General features: G+C 54.1%; 1 protein-coding gene across 1 annotated transcript in view; it reads left to right on the top strand.

The window, feature by feature from the left end:
* The window catches only part of LOC144721522 (F-box only protein 41-like), a 67,031-nt gene that overhangs the window by 42,794 nt on the left and 10,729 nt on the right, over nt 1–13,508 (top strand). Inside the window, exons 8-12 of the mRNA XM_078599195.1 lie at nt 2,745–3,151; nt 3,536–3,657; nt 5,750–5,842; nt 7,266–7,381; nt 7,523–7,675. Coding sequence (XP_078455321.1) covers nt 2,745–3,151; nt 3,536–3,657; nt 5,750–5,842; nt 7,266–7,381; nt 7,523–7,675 — 891 coding nt within the window. The remainder of the gene's footprint in view (nt 1–2,744; nt 3,152–3,535; nt 3,658–5,749; nt 5,843–7,265; nt 7,382–7,522; nt 7,676–13,508) is intronic.

Below are 13,508 nucleotides of genomic sequence, written 5' to 3'. Positions count from 1 at the left end.
GTTACAGACATCGTGTAGAAACCTCAGGAAAAGTGGGTTTGGCTCAGGACACGCAGCCAGAAGAGATGATGGCTGGTGGTCGAGACGAACAAAGGAGGGGCAGTCAAAGGAGGGAATGCACCCAAGAGGACGTCGTCCGGGGAGACGGAGCTCTGTGAGATTGGCTGGTGCTGCGCCGGGTGGATTGTGGCATTGCGAAACCGCGAGGGGGTGGTGATGGCTCAGAGAGATCTTCATTCAGCAGTCATGGCTCATGCTGCTGCTGCTGCTGATGATGATGATGACAATGACGACTACATGGTGATAGCTCTATCGCTCACTCGGCGAATGGAATGTTTTGACAGATGGAGGGCTCGCTTCTTACGAAGCCATTTGCGATGTCGGGAAATCTCCACCTCGAGGACGCGCATGTCACCACTCCCGCCTCGCCCCCGACCTCGAGTGCCGCTCAGACTTGTTAACATCCTAGTCGTGCGCACGTCGACAATTTGTGCAAATAATATTCAGGTCGTGTGTTTATAAAATAGATACGTTAATTGACTAATCGAAGGAATAATGTACAGATGTTAATCGATTATGTCTTGCTAATCGAACGCCTTGCATCGCATCTCGAGCATTTGAATGGCACCCCCCCCCCCAGTAGCAGCTGTCCTTGTGTGGTACAAGGTGACTAAATTCCATGTGGTCTGCAAGTTGACTTTAGTCTGCCAGGAGGAGGGGGGTGTGATAAGTTCACTCTGTAACACGATTTTTGTTCATGGGTAGTAAGTGCTATTTTCTAATTGCTTATGCCTCAAAAGTATGTAAAATGGCTCTTATACCACACAAACTTTGCTTTTACGCACTTTACGGGGTTCCGTAAAGTGCGTAACCACTTTGTGGGGGAAGCAAACAAGCGGTTGTCTCATGGAGACTTTCCTCCCCGATAGGAATGTGCGATTTCCACCACTGGCTCTGCAACAGGGCTGTAAAATCAGGAGATGGGGAGCGATGCCTCCCTGCACGTTCGAGCAGGAAACCATCGCGACGTGACCAAAGCCTCACGCCACCCCCAGCATTTCCGTATGGGCTCTACAAAAAAAACAAACCCAGGCCCTCCCTTCTCCACGAACATATTTGACACTGGATATCTATATGGGTTGCTGGGCGAATTCTTGTGGTGCAGACGTTATCTTCATCATGCAAATAGCACCCTTCCCGGAACCTCTCACTGGCCCGCCCGCCCGCCCGCCCTCCAACCCCCCCACTCTCCTGCCGCTGCACTTCGCACCAAGTTTCTGTGCAAATGAATTCCTCGGTCATCGGGGAATGCATGTTGGAAGGGAAGTTGACTGCATGGCTCACGAGTGCCAAGTTCTGGTCGATGTGTGTGTGTGTGCTAAGTACAGTATCTGTATCGGTTGAAATGTAGTACAATTGGATTACACGTGATGTTGTCATCGCTCATAGAATATTTGTAATGGGACAGCAGTTTGAACTGCTTGGCTGAAAGGTTGAGAATTTTTTTCTTAAATATCCTGGCCTCTCTGCGCTGTGAAGAAGGGCCATTGCTCGAAACGTCACCTATAATATATGGTGTTAATACTGGACGTCTGAGTTAAAGAGCTTCATAGCTCATCGGATTCCTCCAGTATGAATACATATTCTGATTGTGATGGTGTTATTGGCCATGGTGTTTTGACCAATGTGTTGTTTTGTTAACTGCCCATTCTACGTTACACAGGGGGGGGCAGGGGTGCTGTGCATGGATTCCAGTACCAAGCCCAACATGCAGCTGTCCATGTTTTGTCAGTGGCCTTTCAAATTCCATATGAAAGAGAGAAACTCACAACGATCAAATATTCACACGACCGTTGGTGTGTTGTGTTTTTAGCATTGTAAACCTGCTCTCTGATGATGCGTCTTGAATGATGGCTGATGTCTTTCTGTATCCCATAGTTGTCCCGTTTCTCACTGGTCGGGGAGCACTTTGGTCAGATCGTTGACTTGCGTTGAGTAGATTCTAAATTCAAGTCCTGGTCAAGGGTCGACTCAGCTCATCATCCTGGCGGGGGTCAATACATTGATTGTACAACTTGGTGGGAAGTCGTCATCGCTTGTCATTCGGATAAACTTGCCCCTCCCACAGTAACGTGGAATTTCCGGCACTGGCTCAGGGCTCCCAACGGGAAATATGTGCCGCCCCGATGAACCGAGTAACCCGAGTTCGATTCTCGGTCACGGCCGACATCAAGTGATGTCTCAACCGGTCTTGCCCGCTCTCTCCCGCAACCTCGCCAACCCGGACTGACCAGCGTGGTGGAGTTCGGTCAAACAACCCCCATTACTGTCACAGTGCGGGGAGGCCTTCATACAACAGTGCTCTGACATTTGGTTGAAAGTCATCACGAATTATTAATATCTTGGGCTGCGAAGTCCGCCAGGGCGTGCCGGGCGGACTGGTTGCCCTGCATGTGCCGGAGGAGGGGGCTGTCGCATGGCCCTGTGGCGATGTGGGCTGACGTCCACTCACAACACAACATCGACACACGTAGACGTATTCAGTAATTAAATAGTTTTTCTCGTGCATCTCGTGCGCTAACTGTGTTAAAGTCATGTTTCAAAGTTTGCGCTAAATACATTCATATGAAGCGGAATGATTGCTACCCCGGCGCTTGACGACGCGCAGCGTTGTTCGGTACCACATCTCGCTCCCCTCTCTCACGCTGACTTCTTCTCCTCCTCCCCCTCCGCCACCGCCACAGCCCCCAGCCCGGCAAGGGCCCCGCGGCAGCGCAGAGCGGCGCGGAGAGCGGCGGCGGCGGTGGCGACGCCGACGGCAAGGCCGCCGGGGGGTCTCGGGGCAGGGCCGGGCGGGGGGGAAGCGCCCCCCCCTCGTCGCTGCGCATGGCGCCCCCCCCGGCGGCGGCGGCGTTGGCGGCGACCCCGGCGTCTCGCTCGCGCTCCGGCTCGCGGTGTCCCCGCGCGTCCGCGGGGAGCTCGGCGGCCCTCTCCGATGGCACGGAGAGCGGAGTCTCCGAGGCGTCGGGGTCCGGCTCCGGGAGTCCCGGTGGCAGTCGCGGCGGCGGCGGCGGTGGTGGCGGCGGTGGCGGTGGTGGCGGTGGTGGCGGTGGTGGTCCCCGTGATCCGCGGCAACGCTCCGAACCAGCGGGTGATCCACTGCAGCGGCGCCAAATAGCCGCTCTCGTGACGTCACCGCAGTGCTTCTGTTGTGCCCCTTGAGTTCAATGTAAATCTTTAATATCCAATACAATGTAGCGTCAGCACTCAATTGCCACTGCCAGACACTTCAAAGTCTTATTTACCTTTTCTTCAAGCTCGTGTGGGGCAGCCCAGCACACACTCAGCCTGATAGGAGCAGTTTGTGTTTTATTGGGATAAATCTTCCTCTAAGACGATGCTAGTCTCACTTTTGCTGTTGCGCGTTGTTCACACTCATCTTAATGTCTGCTGCTGCTTCTCCTACTGCCGCTACTCCTGCTGCTGCTGCTGCTGCTGCTTCTCCTACTGCCGCTACTCCTGCTGCTGTTCGCAGGAATCCAGCACTGCCCGGCGAGCATGGGCGCTGGGTTGCCGCGTGGAGCTGGCCGCTCGCGACGTGGCGAGGATGCCCTCTGCCTCGTCTTCTCCTACCTGGACGTCCGCTCCCTCCTCGTGGTATCACAGACTCACCCCCTGCTAGTGAAAATCTCATAGCTACGGTGGCTAGGAGATGCTAACTAGACACCCTACCTGGACATCCGCTCCCTCCTCGTGGTATTAGACCCACCCGCTGCTAGTGAAAATCTCCTAGCTACGGTGGCTAGGAGATGCTAACTAGACACACTACCTGGATGTGCGCTCCCTCCTCGTGGTATCACAGACTCACTCGCTGCTAGTGAAAATCTCCTAGCTACGGTGGCTAGGAGATGCTAACTAGACACCCTACCTGGACGCCCGCTCCCTCCTCGTGGTATTAGACCACCCGCTGCTGGGTGTCGAGTTAACATCAAGTTAACTCCCTCGCCTGGTATGCAGGAGGCGGCGGGTTCGATCCCGACCCTGGCACCTGCTGTATATTTGGAGTTTGCATGTTCGCTCTCTCTCCGTGATCACGTGGATTTTTCTCCAGGTCCTCGGGTTTCCCCCTCCACATTTGGAATCAGCATCAGACGTTTAGAGTATTTGACTACTACAAATGTCCACGTGATCGGTCACTTAATTGAGCTGTAGTTTATGGCCACGTCGCTTCTGAGAAAGAGCTGTATAGCTCAGTGGGCCTTACCTGGTAAAATAAAACATAGTTTAGTTTAGTTTATAACAGACAATCCACACTCCCGAGCCACGTGAGTCATGGGGCTTGTTTGACCATCTTTCGCCACGCTGGTCTGCCCGGAGTTGGTGAAGGGACGGCCCTGGCACTCACTCGCCAGTGATGTTAGCTGCGGTCGGATATCGCACTCGGCTTCGCTTGGCACGTTGCGTTAACCACACGGCATCGCCGCTCCCCCCTACACAACACGCGGCTCCGGAGCCTGATGCGTAGCGGTCAGCGCTACGCTACGCTACGAACACGGCGACCCGGGTTCGATTCCCGCTCACGGCCAACACCCAGTGACGGTTATCTGAACCGGTCCTGAGCCTCCCCTAGGTGTGACTCAGCTTCCAATGAGCACCTGGTGCGGTGTGTCAACATCGCCACAGGGGAGACAAAGGCGGTCGGGCGTGGTGCTGGCCACCCAACCCCGCGTGTGCCGTTCCGGCCTTCATAGGTGCTCGCTATTGTGGCTCTTGAAATATTGAGTTTTGTACCGAATTAAAAAAAAATGGCTCTTCGTGCTATTTTGGTCGCCGACCCCTGTCCTTGGCGGAGTAAATACGCGGACTAAATGAAAAGACGGCCGAGGTGTGAGATGTCGTTAACAATGCACGCACGCGGCAGTGCTCCCGGATAGATAAATAAATATAATGACGCGGTAATTGAAATCGTCGTTCTAAACGTTGGTAGGTAACGGAGTGTCGTGCAGAAAATTCAATGTCACGCACTCCTGTGCTTGGAACGGAATCGTTGTATTGACGTCACTTCCATTTTTCTGATCAATCCAAAACGGTACATTTTTTTCGAATCATCTGAAATGTTGTCTCTATGCCTGATTTTCGATTTTTTTTTCAAATCGTTTCATTAAAAAATCCATTATCCGGGGGGCGGGAGGGGGGAGTGGGGGATAGGCCACATCCCGGGCGTACGTGTGCACTGCAAATGTTGACGTTCAAGCGATACCGCTCACGAGTCAAATCTGTGCACGACGAGAAAAAAAACCCAGCACCGTGGTATAATCGTCGTGCAGGCCGGGGAACCCATTCGTTTCAAATGACACACGGAAGAAATGGGTAAACAGTCCGTTGTCCTTCCACCCGTACGTCCGATTAGCACGGTTGGCTACGTACGGTGCGAAAGAAGTCCACCATACATACTGTACGTACATACAAACGGCACGCGGCTATTGCGCCATCAGTATTTCCTGAAGAAGTGCACTGTGGCCCTCTTTTTCCAAGATCACCATCGAAATCGATTTGGGCAAATGTGACCGACTGACAGCAGCTGCAGCAGCAGCAGCGATATAGTCGACTGTGGACGGGTTTTGTCCTCGCTGGGACTCGTCAGCTCGGTGTAGTCGCCGCTGCTCACCGCCGCAAAGTCTGCCCTCTGGGTGCCGCGGTTTGTCTCTAGCGATGCCGCTCATGCAGAGCCTCGCCCTCGTTGCGCCAGGCGGGGGAAGTGTGCGCGGAGTGGAACGCGTTGGCGCGGAGTCCCAGGCTGTGGGCCCGAGTCGTCCTGGAGAACGCGCGCGTCTCCTCCAAGGTGAGACACCCCTCGCGGGAGGCACGGCGTCCGAGTGGTGTGGACACACACGCAGCACACGCAGCACACGCAGCACGCGCAGCACACGCAGCACACGCAGCACACGCAGCACGCGCAGCACACGCAGCACACGCAGCACACGCAGCACACGCAGCACGCGCAGCACACGCAGCACGCGCAGCACACGCAGCACACGCAGCACACGCAGCACGCGCAGCACGCGCAGCACACGCAGCACACGCAGCACACGCAGCACGCGCAGCACACGCAGCACACGCAGCACGCGCAGCACGCGCAGCACACGCAGCACGCGCAGCACGCGCAGCACGCGCAGCACACGCAGCACACGCAGCACGCGCAGCACGCGCAGCACGCGCAGCACACGCAGCACGCGCAGCACGCGCAGCACGCGCAGCACACGCAGCACGCGCAGCACGCGCAGCACGCGCAGCACGCGCAGCACGCGCAGCACACACAGCACACGCAGCACGCGCAGCACACGCAGCACACGCAGCACGCGCAGCACGCGCAGCACGCGCAGCACGCGCAGCACGCGCAGCACACGCAGCACGCGCAGCACGCGCAGCACGCGCAGCACGCGCAGCACGCGCAGCACACGCAGCACACGCAGCACGCGCAGCACACGCAGCACGCGCAGCACGCGCAGCACGCGCAGCACGCGCAGCACGCGCAGCACGCGCAGCACGCGCAGCACGCGCAGCACGCGCAGCACGCGCAGCACGCGCAGCACGCGCAGCACGCGCAGCACGCGCAGCACGCGCAGCACGCGCAGCACGCGCAGCACGCGCAGCACGCGCAGCACGCGCAGCACGCGCAGCACGCGCAGCACGCGCAGCACGCGCAGCACGCGCAGCACGCGCAGCACGCGCAGCACGCGCAGCACGCGCAGCACGCGCAGCACGCGCAGCACGCGCAGCACGCGCAGCACGCGCAGCACGCGCAGCACGCGCAGCACGTCGCATTCATTAGCGCTTGTTTATTTTGGTCCTGCCGCCGGTTAATTTTCCACCTGTCGCGGTTCAGGATAAATGTGAAAGAATCATACGCATACTGTGTAGGCCGTGCGGCGACGCATAATCCGACCATCAAATATCCACCTTCACCAATTGTCCGCCCGCATCCAGTGGTGTATTTGTGCGGGTGTCACCGTCATTTCTGTATCGATGTTTACGCATCTCACCGTTTCACATATTCGCCTATATCACAGTCCCCAGTGAGTCGGATGTGCGATATTCACACTATATATATAATGTGTGTATCTTTTGCACTCTGAGAGTTGTTACAGCCGTTTAGCGCTTAATAAATTAAAACTGATGACGACGGTGATGATGACGATGATGATGTGTGCCGCGCCGTCTCCGTGGTGACTTGCCCCCGTATCGCCGCGCCATCCCGGCCACAGTTCCTGGCGTCGTTGTCCGCACGCTGCTCGCTCTGCCGGAGCCTCGTGCTGCACAACCTCAAGCCACGGTCGCGGCGCAAGGGGGAGAGCCGCGAGGAGCACGCCGCCACCACGCGGTACTTGGGCTGCTCGCAACGGCACATCGGCACGCCGGCACATGGGCATGCCGGCACGCCAGAACGCCGGCACCCCGGCACATCGGCACATCGGCACACGGAGGTCTGTTCAGCTTAAAATCAGTACCTTGTTGCGGGCAGGGGCTGCCTGGAGGCTGGGCTGGAGGCGCTGATGAAGGTGGCTGGCCCCCGCCTGCTGGCGCTGAGGGTGTCCGACTGTCCCCACGTGCTCACCGAGCGCGTGCTGTGGCTCGCCGGCTGTCACAGCCGCAAGCTGCAGGCACTCACCTACAGGCGAGTTCGCACACACTCACATACAGGCACGCTCGCACGTACACACACTCACTCATCTACAGGCACACTCACACGTACACACGCACACTCACCTACAGGCACACTCACACGTACACACACACACACACATCTACAGGCATGCTCGCACGTACACACACACACACACATCTACAGGCATGCTCGTACGTACACACACACAAACTTACAGGCACGCTTGTACATACACACACATCTACAGGCACACTCGTGCGTACACACACATCCCCAGGCACACTCGCATGTACACACACACACTCAATCTGCCAGGCACACTCGCACGTACTATACACGCAAATACACGCTCACCTACAGGTAAGCTCACACGTACGCACGTACACACTCACATACAGACACGTTCGCATGATGGAAGCCAGGCAGTGTGCTGGTGGAGGGCTCGCTAACTAATCGGCTGTTTGTTGGTCAGCACGTTGCTAGAAGCCCACGACTCGGTCCGCGCCGTTCCCGTCATGAGATTGACCTCTCGCAGTTTTTTCACCGCGTGTACGGACAAAGCGGTCGAGGACGCGCGACGTTGCGCGGATCGTCGCCACTCGGCAGGATTAGGTCGATGCTGTTGCATTTGGCGAGGCGCTGTGAGATTCAGTGAGGCCGCTGTATGGATCGGTGAGGAGCTGTGGGTGGCGGGAGGGTGGTGGGGGGGGGCGAGAAAGTGACAAGTGGCAGCCGGAACGGGAGGCCGTCCCATCCTGTGTGCGTCGACCGGGCTGCAGTCGAACGCCGGCTGTGGATTCACATTTAGTTTTGCAATGCCCGTGACATTCTTTCCCCACTAGAATTTTATCGCCATGGCTTCGACCGCAGCAGCAGGCGTGTTGTCGTGGGGGCTCTAGGGTCCGGTGGAAACATCGGGGCCACGAATTAGTAACGGGAAGCGCCACTGCGTGGTGTCAGCGCCAAGGCATGCGTGCATCTACCCATTATTGCCCGCGTGAAATCTTCTCCGAGCACATCGAATGGGGCATTCTTGTGCATGTAACCATTTTCTTGCAAAGCAAGGCTGACCGCTGATGAGGCACCGGATGTCCAGAGTTTCACTTGCGTTGAACCAACGCTCGTGGAACGATGCACTCCCAGAAGGCCGTGCGGCTGATGTGATGTGTAAAAAATAAAAAACAACTACATTGAGGGACAAATATGGCAGGAAGGAGGCGCAATGTCTGCTGCTTCATGATGGGATTCTCAACGCTTCTCGGCAAATGTTGTTTTGATACCTCTTACACGCACTTAGTCGTGTGGCAAGAAATGCAATGCGCGATGGTCCTGGCCAGCCTGGTTCAATAACTGACCATGGCGCGCAACACCCGAGGTTGCACCTCTGCTTAGTACGGTTGGCTAAGTACGGTGCGAAAGAAGTTCAAGATTTACGCGGGAAAGCTTCGCTGAGTCTCAGGACGCTCTCAGGAGGGTCCTGGATAAGCTTCGCAAATGGGGGTTGGAGGGGGAGGGGCACGCGGGGGGTTGGCGGGGGGGCGACGATCGCTGTGAATTTCCCAACGGAGTAATTTCCGAGTAAATTATCCAAATAAACGGTGCCAAATAGTCGCAACGCGCTTATCAGTGGCCGCTTTCACAGATCACGGCAAAAGATGCACGAAATAAATTAAGTTGAAAGCGCACTTCGCCTTTTCCCGGTGGATGCAGAGGAGCGGTTCTCATGGCGACGCTGCTCCGACCCCTCAGCGGCGAATGCGGATCGAGTGTTCTCTCCAAAAACATAATTCTAAGCCAGCATCATCAGGCGATTGACACATAATGAGTGTTCTTGGTTCTTTCGGTAAAGTCACGTAGAAGGGAAATAATAAAATAATAATAATAAAAATAATAAAATAATTCTTAAAGTGAGAATCATTTTATTATGTTTTATTTTTATTATTTTATTATTTCCCTTCTACGTGACTTTACCGAAAGAACCAAGAAGATGAATCCCTGCAGTCACGAAAGCTTTAAATCGAAACATAATGGGTGGCGACGGGCGTAGCAGCGAGTCACTGACACGAGGCCAGCTTGTCCGAGAGGCACGTGGGGAGGCCTCAATCCAGCAGTGGATCAATCACGGCCGCCTGCGTATTCCTACATCGAGCTACGCGTGGAGCGTTTACTTCTTGTTGTGGGTGACTGGATCCACGCGTCGTTGTTCAGGCGGGAGCCGTGTCGTGGTGTCCGAGTTAAACACATTTAAGGGCTCGAGGGAGCAGGTGGGCAGAGGTAGGCAGGAGGGTGGGGGGTGGGGTGCGGTGGGGGGTGGCAGTAGGTTTGGTGGTGGGGGGGGCTACCGGTCCTGGCTCAGGTACACGCTGTGCCGCCTTCGCCCCGAAACAAATCTGTCCGTGCCGGCTCCTGTGTCGTGGCCCGCAGCTGCGCGTGGGTCGATGTGAGCCGGGCGGATCGATGGCAGGCAGGGGATCTATTCTGGAGAGAGTGCCTCGCCTCCACGACCTGTGTGCGTGCGTCACCAACCCCACTCGTGTTTCTTTCGTCATCGGAGGGGAAGGGGCGGCGGGGATAGGAGGTTGAGGGAGGTTCGGGAGCATCTCTCATGGCCGGGAGTCAAAGGTCAATGTGTAGCAGTGGGGCTCACCCATTGGGGGCCCGGTATGCCGTGAGCCAAACAGGTTGGTTGGTGCCACCTACAGTGGCTCATGCTACCACAGTATTCACCATGGGCAGTGTTCACCATGGGCAGTGTTCACCATGGGCATTGTTTACTATGGGCATTGTTCACCATGGGCATTGTTCACCATGGGCATTGTTTACTATGGGCATTGTTCACCATGGGCATTGTTTACTATGGGCATTGTTCACCATGGGCATTGTTCACCATGGGCATTGTTTACTATGGGCATTGTTCATCATGGGCAGTGTTCACCATAGGCATTGTTCATCATGGGCAGTGTTCACCATGGGCATTGTTCACCATGGGCAGTGTTCACCATGGGCAGTGTTCACCATGGGCAGTGTTCACCATGGGCATTGTTCACCATGGGCATTGTTCACCATGGGCATTGTTCACCATGGGCATTGTTCACCATGGGCATTGTTCACCATGGGCATTGTTCACCATGGGCATTGTTCACCATGGGCATTGTTCACCATGGGCATTGTTCACCATGGGCATTGTTCACCATGGGCATTGTTCACCATGGGCATTGTTCACCATGGGCATTGTTCACCATGGGCATTGTTCACCATGGGCATTGTTCACCATGGGCATTGTTCACCATGGGCATTGTTCACCATGGGCATTGTTCACCATGGGCATTGTTCACCATGGGCATTGTTCACCATGGGCATTGTTCATCATGGGCATTGTTCACCATGGGCATTGTTCACCATGGGCAGTGTTCACCATGGGCAGTGTTCACCATGGGCAGTGAGCTGAGCATACACATTGAGTTTGGAAGACAAACGGAATGTTTACTTCCCATATTCCGTACTTGCCTCATATCACATTCTTGTTGTTTGTTGTCGAACTCTCTTCTCTATCGGTGCCATTTCAACACATTCATCTCATACAAAGCTACCACGCAGGTTTTGCTATCGCGCAGATTTGTGATCGAGAGATGGAAACATTCAAGAGAACATTTGATAGCATTGGCCACCTTGAATGGTACCAATAAGAAATGTTCAAATTCCCAAGGACCACTAAGAATGTTTTAACCCCCCACCAATACCTTCCTAGCGAGATTACTTGGTAAAATAATAAAAACGGTTATCACGTCACACTTGCTGTCAACTTTCTGCCAACTGGCATTACTTTAAGATTAGCTTCTTCTGCCGCTATCTAAAATGCTCTTTCATACCGATATTAGGAAGCCACTGGAGCTAGGCACTTTAAATAATCAAGGTTGAAAACAAATTTCTTTAGAACTGCTTTTCGTGTTCAGTTTGTTGTCCTTCCCCCGCACCTCAGATTAGCACTGTTAACTACGTATGGTGCGAAAGAAGTTCAATATACTTACTAATCCCGTAGAGCAGTGGATTGAGAAAAGGGCTGATCCACATGGCAATGGCTTTGGGAGGATTTCATCCAGCAGTAGATTGATCATGACTGCTGCTGCTGCTGCTGATGGCGGCTTGCATTCTATACATGAGCTATGGACATGTGCAGCCACTGCACATGCGTGATCATGTCGGGAGCCGGTCATGAGTGACTGGGCGAGTTGATGTCAACATTCATGATGTTCCACATGGGCTCGAAAGCTGAAAATTGGACACAAGATCAAGTTCAGACCACTTGGTTCTCAGTCTTGATATTATTACACGCTTTTATTTAACTCACTCCGTCTGTTGTTGTTGTCGTTGTCGTATCCTCAAATCTTGTAACTCGATTTTAACCCACTTCCCAATGTGGCATCGACTGCAAACTTGGTACACTTATGTCATACTGATGACAATACTATATTTTATATAAAAAATTAAAGCACATTTTTCAACATTATTTTTTACATGTTATGTTTTGGCTTGGGTCTAATTGTCCACGGTAAACTGACGTTGGCTGTAATTGGCCACGGTCCCTTACGTTATGGCAAGCTTCGGGGCCACTTCCTGGAGTCGTGGAGTTCTGCCATTACTAGTACGGTACATTTAATTAAAGCGTGTTTATTCTTTTTTAATTACTTATTTTGGCTACTGTACCCCCCTTGTTGAATCTTGTTTCAACCGAATACAGCCCCTTGCCTGACCCAACATGGTTCTGAGAAATAAATGTATGAATAATGAACATCAACAATTTAACCAATTGTCCATTCCGTGAGGTATCCTAACTAGCAAGCGAATAAAAAAAATCAACGGAAGCTCTGCATTGCGTGACGTAATCAGTTCGTGCTCGCTGGTTACTCTTGGAAACCAACATTGTTTACGATCAGTGACTTTAGAATTGTGTTTTAAATCGTTCTAAGTTACCATATGGACTTACATTTTTTTCGTCGTTATTTTATATTGACAGATTCATACACGATTATTCACCGCACGCGACTCTCCATGATCGATATACTGTAATTTCGCACGTTAAAAAGTCACCTCGCCCGCACCCACATGGGGGCCATTGCCACGTGACCACTAGAGGGCAGTACGTCACCGCCGTGGTTTCACTTCCCATTGGCCAGGACCCACGCGGTTCGTCGCAGTGGAAATCGTCGACGGCAGCCCAAGGCGGTTGGTTGGCGGCGATGGAGTGCGCAGGCGGTGCAACTGCCCCCACGAAGGGGGGGAGGGGGGGTGTCAGAGGTCGCAAACGGGTTTTGATTCCCTACCCGTACCCTACCCGAAATGAGTGACAAACGGTTACTCACCAGTGACTCACGGTTTACCCGTACCCGTACCCGGCCGCACCAAGGTCGCAAACGGCTACCCGTACGCGGGTACCCGGGTAGCCGGGTATCGGGTAGGGTACGGGTATCGGGTACCCGGTTGCGACCTCTGGGGTGGAGGGCAATTGGAGGGCAGGAGAGTGGCTCCGTGGCTCCACAATTTCAATCCTTTTGCTTTGGGGTCCATGCCAACCACGCCACGCGCCTCTGTGGTGGCAAGCACGTGGCTCGGGGTGGTGGGGCTTTATAATGGCCCTGTCGGAGCACTGAGCCGGCACGGCTAAGATATTTGGATATTCGAATCCGGGTTTAAAAGCCGCCAGTGATTTCAACCGGTTTCTCAAGTTGATAGCCTCTGCCCGAATACCGATGATTACACACACGCAACAACAACAAAAACTAAATTTAGTTGCTTATTTACCTCAACTTATTCCAGCTCTGTTAATTGTACATGAACAAGGAAT

Source organism: Lampetra planeri, chromosome 12, assembly GCF_965212315.1.
Source record: "Lampetra planeri chromosome 12, kcLamPlan1.2.h2, whole genome shotgun sequence".
Classification (NCBI taxonomy): Eukaryota; Metazoa; Chordata; class Hyperoartia; order Petromyzontiformes; family Petromyzontidae; genus Lampetra; species Lampetra planeri.
This window is presented reverse-complemented; position numbering and strand designations above follow the sequence as displayed.